The sequence below is a fragment of the Clarias gariepinus genome, chromosome 6 (assembly GCF_024256425.1).
Source record: "Clarias gariepinus isolate MV-2021 ecotype Netherlands chromosome 6, CGAR_prim_01v2, whole genome shotgun sequence".
Classification (NCBI taxonomy): domain Eukaryota; kingdom Metazoa; phylum Chordata; class Actinopteri; order Siluriformes; family Clariidae; genus Clarias; species Clarias gariepinus.
In genome coordinates, this window is record NC_071105.1 from 20,747,771 (window position 1) to 20,771,511 (window position 23,741).

Here is a 23,741-nt window from a genome sequence, read left to right on the forward strand (position 1 = left end):
GAGTTTTAACCACACTTTTAATGAAGAACTTTTCAGAGAGATTTGAGGCTGAATTCTCTGCAGCAACTAGCTTTATGAATGTTTGTAGACTGTTCTCTGACACTGACATGCTTAATTTTTTGATCTTCAAATCATATTATTATTGTAAAAGACCAGAAACTGTTTCTATGAAACCTCCGTTAGATGTGTATAAGCATAGAAACATGTACTGAACGCGATTTGTACAATTACGTAAAGTAAACACTGTGGTACTGTAGCTTTTGCTTTTTATGCCATCGGAAAAAAAAATTATGGTGCATTAGCTTAAATGTCTTGTGATACCGGCTGTTTCATATCCTTAATACAAATGTAAATGCAGGCAGTTGAGCCCCTGAACTGATTAAATAATATTATAAATAAAATATATTTTTCAGAAGATTATTCTAATTTACACTGTGAATGCCACACACAGCTGTGTGAGTAGCAAATGGTACAGGATATTAAATACCAGTGTATGGTAAGTTTACAATTTCTCAGAATAGGAATATTGTAGGTATCATGCCCACTGATTTATCATTATTATTCATGAATCTGTATTTATTTTTATTCATGAAAAAAAATGTTGTATAGCATTATTAAGGGCTGATTTATGATGGTAGACCGATAGACTCATAAGAGGACATGCTTCTTCAAAACCAAAGGAATAGTGGATGTGTGTGTGGGTGGGTGTGGGTTTGCATGCATGTCATGATTCACCTCAGTGTCTGAAGTGATACAGAATAGCCATTGGTCCTGTGTGATAGCTTTGATGTATTGAAGCCATTCAATAGCACCATAAGCTTTTCAAGCTGCTCTGATCTGGAACAAATTATGAATCATTGGGCACATCTAGAAAACACACAGTTGTAAAAACACGTTTGTGCTTAGATATAAACAGGATTGCCACCGTTTGGTACATCAGTACCATCTGAATGAATTCAGGTTTAATTGAAAACAGACACTAAAAATAAAAACCCTAATGTTTTCAGCACCATGCTATAAATTGTGTGCATATCTTTTAGTAATGTAATGGAAATAAGGTCCTATTACAGCATTCTATCATAAGGTGATTAAATCTGAATGGTCTGTGGTAGGCTACTTTAAGATGTAAATGTTCATATATTGTAGAGCACCGTCATAAACATGTTGTTGTGTGCACTCTCTTTCTTATGAATTTTTTTATGACATTAACAAATTGATGTCACTATTTTTGTATTTTAATAATAATAATAATAATAATAATAATAATATATACAAAATAAAGTGGATACAAAAAAAAGGGATACCTGTTCAGGTAATTCATCGTAAAATAAAGAAAATAAAGTAATTTATTCTTTATGAATGATTCTTTTAATTAAACTGTCAATGTGCTGAATGTAGGATATCGTCTAATTCCACCTAATATTAAGTAGGCCCCACCTTTTGCCACCAAAACACTTATGTTCTAACATGTTTAAGGACGAGCTAATAAGGACAGAGCCGTATTATGATACAGGTATGTGCTGGATTATGTTAAATCATGCATCATGAACTGCATCCATGTCCATTGTCCTATAAGCTTATAATATAGCTCAGAAATCCCAATGGAAAACAGAACAGCGACGTGGCAAATCCACAGCTTCTGTACACAGTGTGGATATCTTGTGTCACTTGTGCACTAAGTGCTTGCATCATTTAAGTGTGGTAACATTTCTTATTGTTTTTATTAAAAATATTATAATAACTGTGGTGGAACGGTGGTGGCACGATTCCCGGCCAGGCTCGATTTCCATTTCTGTGTGCGTGGAGTTTGCATGTTTTCCCCGTGCTTGGTGGGTTTCCCCCAGGTACTCCGGTTCCCTCCCACAATCCAAAACATGTACAATAGGTTAGGTTAATTGACATTCCCAAATTGCCCATAGTGTGTGTATGTGGGTGTGCCCTGCGATGGATTGGCACCCTGTCCAGGGTGTACCCTGCCTCGTGCCCTAAGCCTCCTGGGATCGGCTCCAGGTCCCTGCGTCGCTGAATACAGGATAAAGCGGTATATTTACATTTACATTTAGTCATTTGGCAGACGCTCTTATCCAGAGCGACTTACATTTTTATCTCATTACATATCTGAGCAGTTGAGGGTTAAGGGCCTTGCTCAAGGGCCCAACAGGGGCAACTTGGTGGTTGTGGGGTTTGAACCTGGGATCTTCTGAACCGTAGTCCAATGCCTTAACCACTGAGCTAACCCCGGCCCATAGTATATAAGATGAGTGAGTGATGAGTGATATTATAATAACTGCAATATGGCTAACAAATGCAGCAAAAACATTGCTAGTGATGGCAGTGGCAAGTACAAAAGTTTCGGGAAGTATCATTCTGAAAGTAAAAATTTATTTTACAATAGTAGAGTAACCTTTTTGTTGGTTTCAACATTCCCAAAAGTCCACTAAATGCATTTAGTTCACCCACAGCAGCCGATATTGTATCTAGCCAGTAGTTTTGCTTCACTGATGACCTCACAGAAAGCAGTGATGTCAAGCACATCCTATACCACTGCACCATTTCCTATTTACCAATATTTCCTTCATCTGCTTCCCAGAGAATTATGATAGTAATCCTGCAGGATGTAAGGGCTCCCTGCTTCGAATTTTTTTCTAGTTCTAGTAGTTTTCAAACAAAAAAAGATCACCCAAACCATCAACAAATTGTTAAAATAAACCATACCAGTATGGACCCAAGTGGGTGAACACATTGCTTCAGGAAGGCATTTCATTCAAACAATTTCCAACCACATTCATAAGCGCAGGGGGATTGGAGAGAGACTTCTTAGCCTGAAGCAGGGGAACCTGAGTTCTGCAGTGTTTCAGACCCAAGATGGCTTTAAAACTAACAATGAAAGACTAAATCGAACCAGACACAACACAACTCTACATCTTTGTTTTTGGGGTTATTTAAAGTCAACAGTCTATCAGGATCAGCATAGAACAACCACTGCTCTAAAGGAAACCAATAACATCAGCGCTATTAAGTTAAAGTTCTCCAATTTAAGCAACTGCTGTAATTTACTTACTTGTAATTTACTTATATATACTGTATAAACGTACATGATTCAGATCATCAAGTAAATAATAATATTACACAAAGATAACCAGAGTAGACCTCCCCCCCAACACTTAAATTAAACCTGTCTGACGAAGTGAGGCATGCTAAAACATCACGCCACAATATAAAGAAACAAAACAAAACAAAAAAAGTAATTAACTTGTACTAGTCTGAAAAGTGTTACAAAACCATTTCTAAGGCTTTGAGACTCCACCAAACCATGAGAGCCATTATTCACAAATGGATAATTTGCCACACTTAAAGCTTATAAAGCTCATAAAAACCCAGAACAACATATAAAGAACTCCAGTCCTCACTTGCCTCAGTTAAGGTCAGTGTTCATGATACAAAAAAAAGAAAGAGACTAGGTAAAAATGGCATTCACTGGAGAGTTCCAAAGAGAAAGCCACAAATTCAAAAAACAATAAACATTAAAAATCAGAATACACTCAGTACAGACAATTAAACTTGATAAAATACATTAAAATACACATACAAAAAAAAAAAAAAAACACCAGAGAACTATATTGCAGAGTAATAAGATGCCTCAAATGCAAAAAAGGAGGTAAACCTGCAGCAAGAGAGTTTTCAGTTTGGATTTGAAACTGCCCACAGTTGGCATGCATTTAAGGTCCTCAGGAATTTGGTTTAATCTGTGAACAGCCTAGGAGCTAAAAGGAGCTTTACCCTGTTTGGCTCTAACCCAGGATTCCACCAACTGACTACTTCTTTAAACTCAAAGAGCCCGGCTGGGTATATACTGTATTCTAAAAGGAGATCAGAGTAAGTATTTTAGTCCCATACCAAGTACTAAGTATTTTAATCTCATACTGTACCACTGTGTTATTTATAAAATAATCAGTAGCACTTAAAATTTGATTCCATAGGTGTGTGATAGCCAGTTTTACACTACAAGAGGGATGTGTTCAGCTCTGCTGGTTTTTGGTAAAACTCTGGCAGTAGTGTTGAGCTGGTGGTTTACACAAAATCCACCTGATTAAAAGAGAATGTTATTTCCTTGCTACATGGTCCAGTTCTGATGTTCATGTGCCAAATGTATGCACCTTTCCATTGTGTATAGGGCTGACCCCTCTCAGGATGGTCACCTCTGATTTGTGTGTAGCACTGTGTGTTCTAACACTTTTCTATCAGTGCCAACATTAACTATTTCAGCAATTTGTGCTGCAATAGCTCTTTTTCTGGGATAAGGCAAGATAAATGTGTCACTGGTGCTAGATTCTCTAAATTATTTTGGTAGGCAATGACCAAGTCATCTAACCATCACAATTTATAGCTTATCAGAGAAGCTTTTATGTTCCCCTTATCCCAATTTTTCAGCTTTATTGCTTTTTCTGGAATGTTTTTTACCTCACTTGTGTGGTCAGTGGTTTTAATGTAATGACTGATTGGTGTAGAAGGATATAAAATAACAAAGCAATTGTTTAATTTCCTAATCGAGTGCCTGGATACTTGTAGTGTTTCTCCTCACTGCAGGTCAGTCTGTTGGAGGTGAAGTATTACAAAGATTTAGTGGGCTTAATTCCTCCAGTAAGCTGCTCCAGTGTCAATAGTAAAACATGTTTTAGGTAGAAGATAGCGCAAGTGAATATTTTCCAACTGCTCTAAGGCTAGACAAATCTCCCCTGGCAACTAAGTACACAGTAGAAAGGCATTTTGGCCCTTTCTTCAACAAGCCCTGAACTTTTAGTTGGGAGTTTGTGGACATTTTTAAACTACGGAGGCAATTAATAGAACATAAGTATTACATTACAACTGCATTTTAAAATAAAGGCAAGCTAGTATTGGAATATATACAAAAATGCTTTATCGTCTAAAAAGTCATTGTGGTAATTTTTTACTCTGAAAGACATCCAGGACTCCAAAAACTTTTTAGTTTTGTATGCAATAAATAATTATAAGAATAAATTCTAAGCAAAAACTAGACATCCAGTATCTAGATGACTAAGTATAGCTAGACATCTCACTCATCCCCAAATAAACCTTGAACAAAAACAGAATGCACTATAATGGGCTTATCTAAATACAACCCAATGCACCTTAGATCTTTAACAAAATTGTCCTCTAGATTACAGTATGTGTAATGCCAAAGAGTTGTAGGCATTGAATTACTTGGATTTACATACATGTTATTTGTGTCATGGAGGGATTTTTTTAAATAACCAAATAGTGTCTTGAATTTTGGGTATCTGTGAAGCTTTAAACGTCTTAGATTTAAACAGTCTGTAACGCTTTAAACAGATTAGATTTAATTTCAAGGACTGGCCCCCAGGGGTCGCTAGTGAGTACCTTCAAAACTGCCACCACATTTTTTATTTTTGTAAGATTAAATGCAAGTATTTAAGGAAAAAAGAAACAACATGTGATCAGTAAAGCTTACATTTTTTATATATTTGAGCAAAAGTACGTTTTAGTTAAAATTATTTATGATTTTGAAATTAGCTTATAAACAGCTCAATATGCTTGTATGCAAATAGGAAGTGAGCTACTGTAAGATCTATCTCCCTCTCTCAGAGATGTCAAAATAGGGTGGGGTTTTATGATAAGGCCAAACCACATATGGCCAACAACCGACATTTACTGTAGCCATAAGTGTAAATAAGTGTAAAAGCTGCTTGTCTCACTGACATCAGTCCCCTGGAATACATTGAGGTGTGAAGTGGCGATTGCTGTGAAATGGGAGATCAAAATACAACAAAATAACACAACAATCTAATTGTATTGTATTGTATTGTATTATATTGTATTGTATTGTATATGACAAGAACTTGTTCATAGAGTATCTCGAGGAACTCCCTCATATTCGAAGTGTGTGCTCATACGCTTGTGATCTGTTACTATAGTGACTGAAACCACATAATCTAAAACATGCAGCACCTCCCAACTATTAATAAGCTGAGGTATAAATAACATTATAAAATATATATGATAACCAGTAAGGGCTCGTTTAAATAGTCTGGCAGGGCTAAGCATGCCAGCCTCTAATTGAACCAAAAATACATTAATATAAGGCTCATTTTCTCTAAGAAAAATAGCACATCAGAGTCAATATCTTACAAACATGCATGTAAGTATGGCAATATATGAAAATGCCCCCAAAACTAACACTACAGTATGTATAAGTACTAAAATACACTGTGGCAGATTTCTTGCACAATTCTATGTCAGATCTTAAAAGGTTAACCAAAGGAATGCCCTGTGTTTTAAAATAAAATCAGTTTTTGGGATATTTTTACAGTAACAAAGATAAAAAATCATCATAAAAGTTCCTTAATAGACAATAAGTGTATTAATATTAACTGAAAAATAAATCGCATTCACTTTTATCTTATAGCAGTAGAATGTAGTAGGAAAAAAAGGTCACACTCAGTGAAACCCCTGCCAGATGAGGAACACCCTGATAATGACTCACACCACTATAACTCAGCGGTCAAACTCAGCTGGAAATTTTTACTAAGAGTTCCCTTTAATTATTTCTAACATCTGCTTGGGCAGCCTTGTTTTGATGAAAATATAAACGCTGGTAGAGTAAGTTTTAAAAATAAGTTAACATATACTGAAAGTGGTGATTGGTACGTACCGGTCCATTACTGATTATCAGTAAATGTTTTGGTATTTTGGTCCCCACCCTGAAGATATATCCATACTTTCTGTGAAAGTTTTTTAAGGGATCGAGTTGCCAGCTTAGTGCTCGATTGTGAAGTAAATATTAAAGTAATGTGGAAAGTAATTAGGAAATTTATTCTAACATAGTGTCAACAATACCATGTTCAATTCAACTTTCTTAAGAGAGCTTTTAAAAACAGGTATTGAACCGGATGAAGATTTAGATCATTAAAGAGCAAAGAAAATCATTACAGTGCAAAAAAAAAAAAAAAAAAAAGTATTTAATAATGGGGGCATGGTGGCTTAGTGGGTAGCACTATCGCCTTGCACCTCCAGGTTCCTGGTTCAATTCCTCCCTTGGGTCTGTGTGCATGGGGTTTGCAAGTTCTCCCTGTGCTTGGTGGGTTTCCTTTACGTTCCAATTCCCTCCCACAGTCCCATAGGCTAATTTGTGTTCTCAAATTATGGATGTGTGTACACATGGATTGGCACCTTGTCCGGCGTATACCCTGTCTTATGCCCTAGGTCTCCTGGCATAGGCTCTAGGCTCCCTGAGACCCTGTAAACAGAATGAAGCGGTATATATGATGAGTGAGTAAGTAATAATAATGGTATTAATAATAATAATAATAATAATAATAATAATTAAAACTACATGAGAAGACATGAGAAAGAAACCTTAAAAGAATTTTTGTTTTTTAAATAACCCACCCTCTTTTGGTGCCACCAGAAGGTGGGAGAATAATCCAGTCTGACTCACTGGCTAATTTTAAATACATACTGCTTTATCATGTATACAGGGTCATGGGGGCCCGGAGCCTATCCCAGAAGAGTTACAGGGTGTCAATTAATGGCAGGGCACACACATACTGTGCACTCCTCCTACTGGCAATTTGGGAATGCCAGTTAACTTGTCATTGGACTGTTGTAGGAAACTGGAGAATCCAAAGCAAACCCAACATGCATAGCGAGAACACACTGGCCAGATGCAGGAATCGAACCCCGACCCTGAAGTTGCAAGGCAAATAATCTAAGTGTATTGAAAAGTACCCTAAATCTTAGAATAAGCACCAAAGTCTTTATGTGGACAAGTCTATCGCGTGAGCTTATTCACAGAAAGCAAGTGAGACTTGTGCATATTTTTAGTGTGGGAGTCTCTGTTAGAACTGAAAGTATGAATAGGTTTTTGTGTGTTCGAATCTTGGATTAGTTCCAGAAATTTCTTTGTGTGAGAGAGGTACTGTACCACTGGCTTTATGGTTTTTGTTCTTAACCTAAGGGGGTTTGGCTTTATTGTCTGCCTGTAAAAAAGGACTAAATGATGAGTGAATAAAAGACAAAAGATCCTGGAGTTGTTAACCACTAAGCCATTATTATTCTATATATCTTTTGGCACTGTGATGACTGTAAGCGGTATAGACGATGAGTGAGTGAGTGAGTGTTATGACTGTCTTACTCTTTAATGGTCTAAATCTACGTTTCCGCTATCCGGTAATACTGCAATCTCTCTAAATGAAGTTGAATTAGACTTGGTATTGTTGACGATATCTAAGAATACATTTCCTAATTACTTCCTTCATTACTTGTATTACGTACTGGTATGCAATGATGTTATCAGCCCTAGCTTGTGTACTATGACGTAGGGCGTGACTCCAGCTCCAGCGCGAGCCCCACCCCTCAGATGAGTGTGTGTGTGTGTGTGTGTGTGTGCTAGGTACGAAGATCAGTCTGTTTCAGCTCAGACGCGCGCTTCTGTGTTTGCCCAAAAACGCGGCGAAAAGCGGCGACATCTAGGAGTATATTAACGAGAGGTAATCTACAGACAACTGGATTACAGCGGAGACTCCATACACACTCCATGAACAGGATTATACTTAATTTACCAACGAAACCTTTTGTATCGGACTGTATACGCGTATAGAAGAACCCTATTTATAACTATTTATTTCAGTTTATTTCGAGAAATGATGAGAACGAAGATGGTCTTGTGGACTTGGCTGTTGTTCCTGGTGGCATTTGTGTCCCGGGGAGAAGCTGGTGAGTTTAATTTGGCCAGGTCGGCTCAGTTCTACTGGGTGTTATTAATTAATTAATTTATTTGTAATGGATAGTTAAAGCTTTTAAAAAGGGCACTTGTTCAGTCACTTCCATACTAAAGTTTACTGTGTGTCTTTAACTTTGAAAATTTGCTTATTATTTTTAACCCTCATGTTGTGATCGTTTTTCTGCTCACACTTATAATGTTCCGGACCAGGATCATTTATTTCCTTATAAATTCACAATAATACAAAAAAAAAAAAACAAAAAAAAACTTTTGAACATGTATTTGCTGTGCATGTCCTACAGACCTAGTACAACTCGGTTTTTAGGGGTAAACCATTATATAGATATTATTTAGACTATGACAAACACTAAGATGAAACCTATTGTACTATTTATTACAGAGTACTTGTACCTCACTCAAATGTTTATCAAGGGCAATTTTATTAAAAAAGAAAAAAACAGTTACTTTTTCTAAACTTCCCAGTCAAAACTGACCATTATTTTTTTAAGCAAAAGCCCAAATATACAAAAAAAACCTAACTATATTACAGAAGTAATGCTTGAAATAATCACTGTATAAACACATACTATTTTAATTTACAATTAGCTGTAAAAAGACTAGTGTGATCCCAATATTCCTCAGTTTTGTCCTCTCATGAGTGTGTTGGGTTAATGCACTGAGGTCATTGTCTGTTCCTTGCTAACATGTACAACACATCTGTGACACACAGAGCTTGTTTTTTTTATCAGTAGGCACCTCTTTTTTTTGCCTCCTCCTTCTTTGGTTGTCATGGATGTTGCTGCTGTTGTTTGCATGTCTCTCCAGTGAAGCCGAGGAGGGCGTTCATAGAAGGTGTTGGCGCTCTTGAATAAGGGCTCCTTCATGCTTTTGCCAAGATCTTGAAGGAACAGTCTCCTCTAGTTTTTGCCCTCGTTCCATGGATGGATAGATTTCCCTCCAAACCACAAAGCCATTGTAGGCTGACACATCAATGATATTGAAAAGTTTGTGAGAAAATATATTTGGTATGTATATATATATATATATATATATATATATAATCGCGTTGGCCCTGGGGTCATCCTAAAGACATTTTCACTTAGAAGCCGAGGTGGGAATGACAGCCAGGCAAAAAGTGAATTTTTTTGGCAGAGAGGAGACCACAATTTTAGCTGGGTCTTCTTCCTCATCAGTGTCAGAGTCTTTAGACTCCAAGTTGTACTCTGTGTCATCCTTAACCTTTGACTCTTCCTCCCTACTAACCCTCCCCACTCTCACCCTGGCTTCTCTCCTTTGACCATTGTCATTTTCAAATATTACTTCCACAGCTTCACATGCAGTATATCTTTTTTTGGCCATTTTGCTGCCACATACTGAACTTTAAGGCCTCAAAAAAGATTTATATTCCAGAGCTGCGTGAAAGTTGTATGATTGAAACAATGTTGCATTTTCTTTTTTTTCGACAGTCGCGGTTCCCATGGGGTAAAAATTATATTGTCAATAGGTTCCTGTGAGGGTGGACATGGAAGCCAAAAAAGGGAATAAAGTGTGTGTCTGTGTGTGTGTGCATGTGAATGTTTGTGTGTCTGCTCAAAGACACCTGCCTGTTAAGGTGTGGGGAAATGAGTATAGAAATGAGCTTGTTCGGTCAGATTTAAATGTTTTCTCGTGAGGGAACACAACCTGAGGATTAACAAGATTTAAAGTATTTAAAGTACTGTTGGCTTTTGTTGCCTTGGTGTTGTGCTTGAGGACCACGAAAGCGAAAGACTTGGTGCAGGTATTATGTTTTTTTTTTTTTTTTGAATGTCTAACTGAGAACCTCATAAAAACCCCACAGTACACTGTCTACCTGTCTCTGTCAGTTTGCTGCCTCACTGCTCAGTCGAGTAATTAAAAGCCAAATAAAATGAACTTGTTTCTAAGGATCTGATATTAACTTACACTGCCAGGTTCTTATCTCCACCAGAAGTAACTACAGGCAGTGGAGACTGTGCTTGACCTTGTGTGTGTTGTTTTGTTACACAGGTGAATGTCTTAAACCTGAGCTGAAGGGAAATGTGGTGTTCACTGACTCTGCTCTTCTGCAAAATAATTTTCCTAATGGATCTGATGTCACTCTGGAGTGTGCTATTGGCTATGAAGTGGCTAATGGCTCTGACACTATTACATGCCTCAATGGGAAATGGAGCGATCAGAAGCTGATCTGTAAAAGTAAATCTGTGTTTCATTGTGTTTCACTCATAATGTGTTAGGTTTGAGTGTTTGCTTGTGTAATGGCAGTGCTACATTTGCCACACCTGAAGTTTGTTTGTAACTGTGAATTGCTTAGAGGAGAATAGTAAAATAGATATGCTTTTATTTTTGTGGCATTAACGACTAATTTGCACAATAACATTTTAAAACAAACAAATTTGATTTGTATAGTCAGTACTAATGTAATGAAGATTGCAAAAACAATAATGAAAAATTAACTGTAAGATGTTGGTAGGAACTCAAATTGGGTAATATTTCTGATGTATGTATTATAGATGTATATCAATAATGTAGACGTTATAGATGTATAGATAGCTTCCACTGTGTAATATAATCCTCGCCCCCCCAAAAAAACAGAAGGTTCAGCAGACACTGTGATGTTACAAAAGCTGTAAATTGGAGTTAGCATTACCATGTAATTTTTCTGTTTATTTATTAATTGTAAATTTGAAATATGCCATACAAGCTTATTTTAAGCTCTGGCTTTAAATCTTTATTTCAGAAAAAGACTGTGGTTTGCCAAGTACAACCCCCAATCTGAAATTTGATACCCATGAAGGAACATTGTTTGGTGCATATATCAAGCCAATTTGTGATAGGGGGTAAGTATTTTCTTATTTGTATTAAAATAATGTAATGCAATGTCATGGTTTCAACTAGTATAAATGAATTCTTTCCAGGTATTACCTTCAGGGTTCTAGCTATAGGCAATGTCTTGCAACTGGCTGGACTGGAAGGTCAAAATGTCTGTGTAAGTTCAAACAACTCCAACCAAGTCACCTGTATATACATTCAAAGACTTGACTGTATATATATATATGTGCTCAGGATTTTAAACAAAATGTACTTTTTTTTGTCTTTTATAGTGGTAACTTGTGGAAAGATCCCTGAGATTCCTCATTCTATTATAGTCAGTAAACCAGAGAAGGAGATCCTTGAATTTAATGATGTCATTGAATACAGCTGTGAGGACGCTTTTACTCTTGAAGGCAACAGATCTGTTGTTTGTCAGCAAAACAGGAAATACAGCTCACTTCCACAGTGCAAAAGTAAAAATTCATTTTGTTTTTATTTTTTATACATATCATGAAAATTGTGTAAGAAAGAAAGTATATAGTAGAAAAGGCGTTTACTGTATTTGTAAAAAGTTGATTCTGTTAGATGAGAGTGAAAACCCACTATCCTACTGTGCTATTTTAATGAAATAACTTTCCTGTTTAGGCATTTTAAATGCATGATACTTACTGTATGTCATGGTTTGTGACTGCTGATGTAGCTTTTATCATCAAGAATGCTGTTGGGACTCTACTTTTCTTGAATATTCACATTTACACAGAAACACCTACATTATTTTGTCTGATTTAGTTTTAATTTGGTTCTGGCGATTCTCTTACAGCCATGCATCTGTTTAAATTATTCCTTTACTAATGTTGCTATCTAATTATCTGGACACCTTATGAGTTTTACATTCAGAACTCATTTTCACAAATTTACTTTGCTGATCAGATTTACATTAAATGCTGTACTCCCATATCTATAAATTTGGTTGCCATGTATCAGTGGCAGTAAGAATAGAGAATGAAAGTCAGGCCAGGATACAATTTGAGTTTTTTTCCTACATAATTATCTGACAATAACGAAAGTTCTGATTATCTTTGACAAGTGTAAAATGAGTGTGCAATGTATGTTTGTGGTTTTAATAGCAGGATAATAAACTGACAGATCTGGTTAACTAATTGCTGTACACAGTCAGACTACTACAGCAGGTTTTGAGGTTCATATCTTGGTTAACCTTATTACAATATTTTGATTCATATCCTTTTTTTAAGCAAAACTGTTTTGGACTTAAATATGTCAAGCTTAACAATTTTTAAATGTTTGTGTTGGCCTTTGTTTTAAAAGTTTAACTTAGTAACTTATAACTAACCTCAATAGATTGGCTCACTGACGCTTGCTGTTTCATGTCTTACTCATCCGCCACACAGTCAGTGACCTATGTAAAATCAATTTATTCTTGGTTGCTAAGGGACTGATATTACATTGCCAGGTTCTTATCTACACTAGAAGAAACTAACAGGCAGTATAGAATGTACTTTACCTTCTGTGTGTTGTTTTGTTGAACAGATAAATGTTCTGAACCTAAGTTGGAGGGAAATGTGGTGTTCACTGACTCTGGGCTTCTGCAAAATGATTTTCCTCATGGATCTAAAGTCACTTTGGAGTGTGCTACTGGCTATGAAGTGGCTAATGGCTCTGACACTATCACATGCCTCAATGGAGAATGGAGCATGCAGGAGCTAATCTGTAAAAGTAAGCCTTTGTTTCATTCCGTTTCACTTATAATGTGTTAGGTTTGAGTGTCTGCATGTGCAACAGCAGTGCTGAATTTGCCCTATCTGAACTCTTATGAAGTAACTGTATATTTGTAACTGTATAAGGGGAATAGTAAATTGGGTATTGTGTTATTTTTGTAAAGTTAACAACTACTTTACACAATAACCAAAACATTTTTTTTTTCATAATTCCTAATCCAAACAAGTAGGTGTATGATTATATACAGAGTTGTATAGTCAGGTATAATAATAAAAACGCAGGTTGGAAACTCAGGTTGGAATCTGCTGCCATTAGGATGCCTGAGAGCCTGGGCCACGGGCGTAGCACTGGGCCCTCAGGGGTCCTCACAAGAGATTTTGCTGCAGAGCTCATACATACTTGCATGTATATACACATTTAGAGCTCCTTGAGCCGAACAACTTTCGCACCTGCATGTCCTGGGCTCAACTCAACAAGAGGCCAGTTATTTTGAGTCACACATACCCGCTGAATTTTGATGTACAGTGGAACCTCGGATTGCAAGTTTTAATAATTTTTGACTTGGAAAAACAAACAAGTCTTGGTTTACAAATATTGAGTATCATGTAGCACGCATGCACTTCCTGTTTTGACGCAGATCGTCACGTGATCACAACTGAGCCAATGTTTTTTTCTCTCTTGCGCTGCGGAATTGTGGGTAATCGTCTCTCCTGCTGAGTCTTAGTGTGCGTCCCTCACTGGTATAATCAACATCCGTACACACGAAAACTGTTTGCTATAACGATGTGAACGTGTGTGCCTGTGAAACATATTTTATTTTGTGTTTGTATGCGTATGTGAGCAGCGCGTGTGTACTGTTTATTATAACACACGTGTGTGTGTGCGTGTGTAAAGGAAATCTCATTAGAGGGGTTAAAGATTAATTTTCCCCCTCTTTCTGTATCAGCCTGCAGTTTGTGTGCTGCGCGTAATTTGACACCATGCCCCTTTACACACACACACCCGCCCTCGTCTCGCCTTCACACACCCCTCCTCCTCTCACCTTCTCGCTCACACACACACACACACACACACACTCTCTCTCTCTCTCTAGTGGAAAAACTGCTCAGTTGCGATTCTTTTCAAAGGTAAGGTGCAGGTTATTTGATTAATTTTTACTTTACAACAGTGATTCTATTGCGCTTATGCGAGTGTTATTAGCGATGTTCCTTGTAAATTTTTTAAATAAAACAGTCTTTCTGTTATTGTATGTGTGAAACTCAAATAAGAGAGGAGGAAGAGTTACTGTGTTAGACGAGAAAAGGAAGAGCAGACAGGCTGAATCCTCCTCTCCTCTTACTTTAGCTTCACACACGCACACACATACACAGCGCCTGCACGCATAAACGGAAACACTTATTATTTGTTGGGATTTATTTTTTTTAACCTTTTTTTTAAAGGTAAAGTGCAGGTTAATTTGTTTTATTTTTACTTAATATTTTCTATTTATTATCCTTATTTATTTATCTTTTTGGGCTGTGGAACAAATGTTTTGGGTTTACATTATTTCTTATGAGGAAATTTCCTTTAATTTACGTGTGTTTTGAAATACGAGCCTGCTTCTGAAACGAATTATGTTCGTAATCCAAGGTTCCACTGTACTCCTCCTAGGGATTTTGTACGATCGTCACCAAACCAGGCCCCTGTATACATATATACATACATTTTAATACATTGACTTATACATATACATTTTATTGTAAGATATTCCTACATGTGCTTTGGGGCCTTGTAAACAAAACTGTATTTTTTGTTGTTGTTTTGTAGTGGTACCTTGTGGGAAGCTTCCTGAGATTCCTCATTCCATTATAGTCAGTCAACCAGAGAAAGAGATCCTCGAATTTAAGGATGTCATTGAATACAGCTGTGAGGACACTTACACTCTTGAAGGCAACAGATCTGTTGTTTGTCAGGAAAATGGAAAATACAGTTCATTTCCACAGTGCAAAGGTAAAATTTATTATGTTTTTTACTTTTATTCTTATCATGATAAATGTGTAAGTAAGTAAGCTAAAATCAGAGTAACGTTATTTAACTGTTTTCTGTTTGTGTATATGGTCTGAAACGTGTTTACTGTATTTGTAAAAAGGTGATTTTGTTAGATAAGTGTAAAAACCTGCTATCCTACTGTGCCATAACCTTCCTGTATAGGCATTGCTCTTGGTTTGTTTCATGTTTTTTTTTTTTTTAACTAATGTTGATATCTGATTATCTGGACACCTTATGAGCTTCACATTAAGCAAATTCACTTTGCTGATCAGATTAAAATACACAACCCCGTATCTGTAAATGGGTGACCATACAGAATTTAGGTCATGCTCAGGGCTGTGTGTAAGAAGATTGGCTGGGTAGTCAAGAGACAACATTTTAAGTATAAAATGTGTACGCCATTTAAATCAATTTATTCAGTGTTGCTAAGGGACTGATATTACGCTGCCAGGCTCCAGGCAGAAGTAACTAACAGGCAGAGGAGACTGTGCTTTACTGTGTGTGTGTGTTGTTGTTGTAGTAGTAGTAGTAGTAGTAGTAGAAGTAGTAGAGGTAAAGGTAAGAGTAAGAGGTAAGAGTGTGTTGTTGGCTATGAAGTGGCTAAAGGCTCTGACACCATTACATGCCTCAATGGGAAATGGAGTGATCAGGAGCTGATCTGTAAGAGTAAATCTACTTTGTTTCATTATGTTTCATTCGTAATGTGTTCGAGAATTTGCTTGTGTAACAGCAGTGCTGCATTTGCCACACCTCAACTTCTAAGGGGTTTGGGTGTAACTGTGAATTGCTATGAGGAGAATAGTAAAATAGCTACACTGTTATTGTTGTGGTTTTAACAATTAATTTAAAGGATAGCCTTTTTTAAATTACTTTTTTTTTAAGTATATGAAATACTTAAAACAGTCAAAACAATTAGGTGTATTATTAGGTAAAGAGTTCAATAGTCAGTAGTAGTGGCTAATAATTATTGAAAGAATAATTGATTATATTTCTGGTGTGGACATTATTACTAGGATTAATCAATCAGTCAGTGAGTCAACAAATAAAATAAACTGATCTATTGTATAATATCCTCTCAAAGAACAGAAGGTGCAGCAGACACTGAGGTAACAAAAGCTGTTTTTGTTTGTTAGCAAAATGGGAAATACAGTTCACTCCCACAGTGCAAAGGTGAAAAAAATCATAAATAAATTGTTCATATTGGGAAAAATGTGTACAGTAAGACATGTTATTTTTCTGTTTGTGTATCTGTAAAAGGGTGTTTACTGTATTCAGAAAAAAAATATTCTGTTAGGTGAGACACCGAATTATTATGTGAGGTAAACACATGATAGACACTGTATGTAATAAGTTTGTAACTTCTTGCTATTATCAGCAGGAATACTGCTGTGTCTCTATGACAAATGCTTTTATCATGGCTGTGTGTTGTATTCCTCGCCAGCCAGGTTTTTAAGCCATATTGCACTTTGGGAGGAGTACCATGGCCATGTTTGTAGGCTTCCCTTTGTTTTACAACATGAAGAGCAATGCTTCTGGTGTTGACATGCCATATTTTAGCTGGTTTTTGTATGTTTTGCAATCATGTAAAAGGCCAAAACCCCCCACTTACAAACAGACAGAAAATAGACTTGACTTTTGTATTTTCTCATTTGCAATCAGGTATTTCTTAATGATATCAAATAATTTGTGTTTTTCCCACAGAGATAGAAGGCAGTGGGTCATTAAAATGTAAGTCACAGTTCATGTAAAATTGCATCTAACTTTTAAAATTTTGACTATGCTGTCTTTTATGAAGTCCCCTCTAAATGTATTAAAAAAAATAAGACCAATCAATCCATTTGTTCTTGGTGAACAGTAGAGATATTTTTGTCATGAGATTTAAAGATGAATTAGACACTATATCAGAAATTTAGCTTCAATTCCCTGATATTTGCATCTAGATGTCTTAAACAATGCAGAACATGGTCACTTCTCTACTAACAACCAGATGAAAAAAATTATTTGAAGTGAGTGTGAAACGGCAGCACTGGTGGTGTAGTGGTTAGCACTGTCGCCTTGGACCTCCAGGGTTCAGGTTCGATTACTGGCCGGGTATGATTCCCATGCCCTGTACCCCGCCCCGTGCCCTAAGTTTCCTGGGATAGGCGCCAGGCCTCCTGTGACTCTGTATAAAGAATTAAGCGATATAGGCGATGTGTGAGTGAGTGGAACACATAACAAAATGTGGAAAACTGAAAGGTTTTAAAAAACTTTACCGCACTGTACTTTCATTACATTTTATGCTACCTCTTTCTGTTCTTTTTGCACAACAAACAATTGAGTGGTCTGCCACTAAAGGTGCCATGTTTTAAAGGTGCCATGTTTTAAGTTGTTTAATACATCTACTGTAGCTGTCAGATATCAGAAAATAAACTGTAAGATTTAGATTTTTGTTTTTAACTCATTTCTTTAATTTCAAATTTACACTCAAATGATATAAAAATGTTTTATTTTGCTTTTTTTTTTTTTTTCTTTTTCATTTATTAGATCTCCAAGATCATTTGAATGCAGGCATAGGCATCATCACCATCATCGTCATCGTTATCTTTGGTGAGGTTTTTTTTAGATTTTATATTATATTAAAGTAAGTATTTGACTTGAAATTGACTTGATTATAACAGTATGTATAATTTTTTTTCCCACATACTATAGTGCCATTTATTTATTTATTTACTAACAGGTAAATACAGTAGATTATAAGTCTGTGCATATGTCCCACGTCAACTTCCTCGCCTAACAGGATGCAACCACCATTAAAAAAAACAAAAAACATTTTTGCTTAACGAACAGGCCTCCTCTGGATATGCTTTTGATAGGGAATTATAATTATTGAGCTGGCCAGCAATGAGGGGCATGCATGTGTCACCCAGAGGGCATCTTCCCACATGGCACTGTGAAGATAGTCCATCAGCAAAAATTAGTACGAAAACCTGACTAAGCAGGATCTCAGCTCATGAGATGCTGTATGGCCAGCAATTTAGAACACAAGAAGAAGAACCTCCTCTCTGAAGCGGAATTAACAGCACAGAGCACAAGGGTGTCTAGCATGAGAATTATCCCCATGCTGCAAGCCGATAGCTTTGCAAAAGTGTTAGCTTTAAAGACTGACAGATAGAGTATCCATGCAAAGTTTCTGCTGAAAATAAGTTTCAAATCTTGTGCTGTTCTACCCAAGTCTTGCCCAGTTGGGTCTAAATGATCTCCTGTAGACCCAGAACCGTAACATGCTATTTTAGAATCGTTTCATGGTCTAAATAATCTATATCCTGTTCTGCCCAAGATAAATACTATTTTGCTCTTTCTTCACCCCTTAGTTTCAAAGACATACCTTTTACACCACCTGCCAACTATTTAGGTGACAGGGTTCCTCCCACCGCTGAACTTGAGGACCTTGTCTTGGCACTAATGTCTGGCTTCAGGAGAATTATGTTTGCTCCTACATTTGCTAATGTCATGCCTGCTTCGCGCCATAGCCTCAAGAGCGTTGTACCTGCAGTGCACCTCAGCTTCATTGACATCTTGTATAATCCATGACCTAGCTTTAAGAACAAAGAACAGCTTTGTCATACTTGCAGTGCACTCTAGCCTTGTGGATGCAATGCTGTCCCTGCCGCCTGACTTCAACACTTTCTGTCTAGGTTTGGGGACAGTGTGCTGACATTACTTCCTGGTTTTGAAGACCTTTCGTGCCTGTTAAGTATAGCTAGCATAAGAGCCTAAGCATTTAGCCCAAAGCCCCTGCCGAGTCTATTTTCCAGTTTCCTAGCTAGGTCTCTGCCCAGTTATTATACTAATTCCTTTCACAGCCCAAATGCCAAGCCACCACCCAGCACCCGTGACCATTATCACAGCTTTAGCACCTCAAGAACTGACCAAGCATGATGGGATAATGGCATTAGACTGGCAGTTCTTTCAGGGTACTCATGTGACTTTTTATTGTTTACTTTCAGTTTAATCAGTTCCACAGTATGTTCCTGTTAGATCTGTTTAGTCTCCCCTTTTGTTATGCTGTTTATTTTAATGTTTGTTATCTCTATTGATTTACTGCCATTTATCCATGTTTAAATTAATGTCTAGTAAGGTATGTACTTACATTCTTCTTCAAAACTTGCTTCTGACAATGCCAATAAGAATGACAATTTGTTGTTAATATTTCCTCCAATTGTTTGAATGGAATTGAACATAAGCTTTATTGTACACAATGAACTTTTCTTGTTGGGCAAATCAGTAATGTCACCTTTTTTTTTTATAGGCATCCTTCTTGGTAGATACATTTACCAGAAACGAAAAGGGTAAGTATGTCATTGATCATGGCTGTCACAATAACTAGCATGCAAAATCAATTAGCCCACTAAAGTTCTACATCGCTAAAATAATCCTACTAACCCTCAAACATTTCTAAGCAGACTTGCAACTTTTTTCCTAAATGGTTCTTATCTTGTTTCTAATTTGTCTTGTTTGAGTTAGGATAAACAATGTTATGTGTCCATTGTGTTTAATGAGTGAAATAAGCTGGAAATGCATTACTGACCCTGTGTTATTCAATCAGCCACATCATGTTTGAACATAACAGGAAAGGCAGACAGGATTTTTCGAATTTGCTGATTTAATATATGTAAAAAAAAAATCACATTTATACTGCTGAACAGTTTGCGCTGACCTCAGTGTGAGCTTAACTTCACAGTAATGCTATTTGAGCTACATTTAAAAAGAGGTAGTGGCTGATCTCATATATTTGTATAAAGGCTGGTTAAGGTAACACAGGTTTACAGTGATGACAGCTGGCTGACTAATAACCAGTGGAAATGGGCACGACCATGAACAACAGACATGAGGTCACACATATTGACATGTGTTGTATGATGATAAGACTGTGGTGAAATTACCACTGCTGTGCTTACCTGCTTATAGCATATTTAGTTTAATGCTAACTTTAACGCTGGCAGTATACTGTATATAAGGTAAAAATTAGTATATGTAAAATACTAAATAAGTCACATGAATAATGTTGACTGTAACTCATTATCTGGCAATGCTGAGTAGATCATATGACACCGGCGAGGACAAGAGGGAAAAAGACGCATTCATTCAACAAAAAAGTTTCAACCTCATCCAGTCCCAATACAAGGTACCACCAAGGCCTCCGCCCTGACTGGAACTAGGTTTCATCCTTTTCATTCTGACTTTTTCCTTAATTTAGAGCTTAAATTTTGCTGTAGGTTAACATGCCTGTGTAGAAAATTATTAGTTTGATTAATAATAGTAGTTTTCTAGTTTTTTTTTTAATGTTGAAATACATATGATAGACTTGGAAGACTATATAAGCCAGTGTCGTCTTGTTTCTTCTAAACCCAGGGCCTGTAATCGCATTGCTCCTGTCTGCTCATCGCCTTCTGATCCATGCAGTGTTCAGGAGCACAATATTACCTCTGCAAAGTGACCAAAATATTTCATTTGCACTTTGATATTATATGATCTGATTTTAATATCCAAATTTCTAGTGTGTGAATGAGTGTGTGTATTTCTGTGTGCCCTGTGATGGATTGGCACCCTGTCCAGGGTGTACTCCGCCCCAAGTCTCGTGCGATAGGTTCCAGGCACAGGCACAGTCACCTGACACCCCCCACCCCTCTTCCCTGTACACAGAATTAAGTTGTAAAGACGATGAGTGAGTGAGTATAAAATGCTATTGTCTTAATACAGACTAAAAACTTGGACAAGCCAAAATGAATTCCCTGAAACAGGGAAACACATGTTTTATTTAGTCCCTTATATACAAACTGAAATGCACTGAAATAAAAGCCTGCTTTGTGAAGCAGCTATTGATATTGTTTCCTGAACCAGAGCTTCAAACTTGGCTTATTTATAGAAATGTCAATAGCAGTCCTCATAATTGTGTGATGTTTAGTCTAGCCAACAAAGTACAGATTTTAGAGCAAAGAAATTTGAATGTAATGCTTTAAAAGCACTTTAAATATTCATTGTGGCTGTTTGAAGAATTTTAACTATTTTGATGATGTAATATTTTGTAAAAGTTTTTTAATAAACCTTCCAGCAAAAATGGACTTTAGGACTACTTGATTTTTGTACAAAATTTTTATTGTTGGCTGTTTTTGACTAGTGGATTTATACATACTTATGCCATTCTGTTTTGTGCTAAAGTTAGGGTGCATTATTGTGGAAATTAAAATACTTTTAATTATTCAGTTCCTGTTACTCTCCCTGGGAATGCTCTCAACTATGTTTAACAGTTTAGGCATGTGGAGAAAGGTTCTCTTGTTATCTGAGCTAAAATGTTCCCATTTGTCCATGCTCACAGGAGTCAGTTATTCCCCTGCAACATTTTTGTCTCAGGGATAAAAGCCTCTGCGGGAATTAAGAGAGAATACTGTATAATGTGATGTATTTCAGGAAAATAAGCGGTGCTAAATATTTCAGGGACTTAATTATTAAGGCTGAATTGCACGGCAATGGCATGGAGCATGGTTTTGTAATGAAGCATTCCATTCTAACCTCAGTCTGTTGAAACCATATAAAATGTTAAGATGAAATGAATGTTGTGTTCCCATCCAGAGTGCATCCTAGTGTTCCCAGGATCAGCTCCGGATCTCCCCTGACCCTGTCTAGGATAAAGTGACTGAAGATGGAGATGACTAAATAAAACTAATTACTTCCCATACAATACATCTTCATAATTGTAAATCCACTTGTCAGTTGCATGTCGGTTACATTCCTACACTAAAAGGAGTATAACTTCCAAATGAACTCTGCTGCATTCATCTAAACTATAGTGTAATAGTGTTCCCATGTATCCAGGGGGTTAATGCCCTATTTGGGTCATCTTTGTGCTTGCTAAAATTTACATACAGAAATTGTGGATCTACTCTATTACTGTTTTCTGTTACTGAAAGAAAACACAGTAATGGGGCAAAAATATCATGGAAAATTTACTTATATGCTTAGCAGATGGCAGATGAGACTTGTCAGCATTAGTTAAAAAAAACAAAAAAATGAACTAAACACAGCATGCTTTTCTCACCTGGAAGCTATTTATATCATTACTATTATGTACCAGCTAAATAGATTGCCCAAGGGGCTAGTGGTAGATCAGTGTGTTAAGGCACTAGTTACTGATTGCAAGGTTGACAGTTTGAGCCCCAGCCCCACTAGGTTGCAGCTTTTGGGCCCTTGAGCAAGGCCCTTAACCCTATGTTAAAAAACAAAACAAAAAAAAAAACAGAATTTCACTGTGCAATAATGTGTATCTAATGAATAAAGATTGAACTTAATACTACTTACTGACTCAACAATCTGGGTCCATAGGCAGCATTTATTTAAAAGTTTAGATTACAGCTAATGCTTAAACTGAAGTCTATGGCTTCACTGTATTCATGTACATTGGATTGCAAGCATAATTCGTTCCGGAATGCAGGTTCGTATATCAAAACTTTCGTAAATCAAGGCGAATTTTCCCATAAGAAAAATCAATTGTTCCACAACCCCTCCCCCCACAAAAAAAATACATAAGCATAATTAATACAAAACATAAAGTAAGAATAAAACAAATGAACCTGCAGTTTACCTTTAAAAAAATAACAATAAATCCTGACAGATAGTGTTTCCGTTTGTGCGCGCACATGCTGTCTATGTGTGTCTATTTACAGGTGCTGTGTTTGTGTATGTGTGTGGAGCTAAAGTAAGTGACGAGGAGGACTGAGCCCCGTCCCTCTCCCTTTTCTCATCTTACACAATAACCTTTTCTTTCCGCTAACGGAAACACTGCCTTATCGGTATAATTAACAAGAAATCTCTTCAAGGACACTCAAGTGAGCGCACTCTAATGGAGTCACTGCTGTAAAGTAAAAATAGAACAAATTAACTTGCACTTTACCTTTGAAAATAATCGCGACAGAGCAGTGTTACCATTAGAAAGTGTGTGTGTGAAGGCGAGAGGAGTCACAGTATTAAAGTAAACAGTACTTGCGTGCACGGATGTTAATTATACCAGTGAGAGACGCGCACTAAGACCCAGAAGGGGAGACAATTACCCACAATTCAACAGCACGCAAGAGAGAAAAAACATTGGCTCAGTTGTAATCACGCGACGCTAAGCGTCAAAACAAGAAGTGCTTGCATGCTACATAATACTTGGTTGGTTTTCGTAGACCAAGACTCAATTTTCACGTCAAAATTTATTTCAATTTTCTCTCGTTTTGTGGATCAGTCGCAAACCGCATTACTCACAGTCCGAGGTTCCACTGTATATGCTAAATACATGAATGCTAAATATTTGGTACTGATGTTGTCACATGTAACAAGTTTCTTTAGGGAAACGGCGGTTAGG

General features: G+C 36.8%; 1 protein-coding gene across 4 annotated transcripts; it reads left to right on the forward strand.

The window, feature by feature from the left end:
• The first annotated feature begins 8,409 nt into the window (after window positions 1-8,409).
• Window positions 8,410-23,015, forward strand: im:7151449 (CUB and sushi domain-containing protein 3). 4 transcript variants are annotated; one of them, XM_053498282.1, is made up of 12 exons: window positions 8,410-8,528; window positions 8,669-8,754; window positions 10,790-10,975; window positions 11,520-11,619; window positions 11,698-11,768; window positions 11,884-12,066; window positions 13,142-13,327; window positions 15,137-15,319; window positions 17,060-17,086; window positions 17,885-17,947; window positions 19,650-19,689; window positions 20,441-21,462. In XM_053498282.1, exons 2-12 carry the CDS (start codon window positions 8,682-8,684, stop codon window positions 20,547-20,549), a joined length of 1,221 nt encoding a protein of 406 aa, XP_053354257.1. In that variant the 5' UTR covers window positions 8,410-8,528; window positions 8,669-8,681; the 3' UTR covers window positions 20,550-21,462. The 4 variants fall into 4 exon arrangements, with proteins under 4 accessions (XP_053354257.1, XP_053354258.1, XP_053354260.1 ...); XM_053498283.1 differs by having other exon boundaries at window positions 8,425-8,754; window positions 20,441-20,559; window positions 20,753-21,462; XM_053498284.1 differs by having other exon boundaries at window positions 8,426-8,754; window positions 20,441-20,525; window positions 20,753-21,462.
• The last annotated feature ends 726 nt before the right edge of the window (window positions 23,016-23,741 follow it).

Bases quoted from the DNA above. Each gene is read 5' to 3' on its own strand.
- im:7151449 (XM_053498282.1), top strand. From the start codon at position 8,682: ATGATGAGAACGAAGATGGTCTTGTGGACTTGGCTGTTGTTCCTGGTG. The intron at 8,755-10,789 runs GTGAGTTTAATT...TTTGTTACACAG, and splicing joins TGTGTCCCGGGGAGAAGCTG to GTGAATGTCTTAAACCTGAG. The intron at 17,087-17,884 runs GTAAGTCACAGT...TTCATTTATTAG, and splicing joins AGGCAGTGGGTCATTAAAAT to ATCTCCAAGATCATTTGAAT.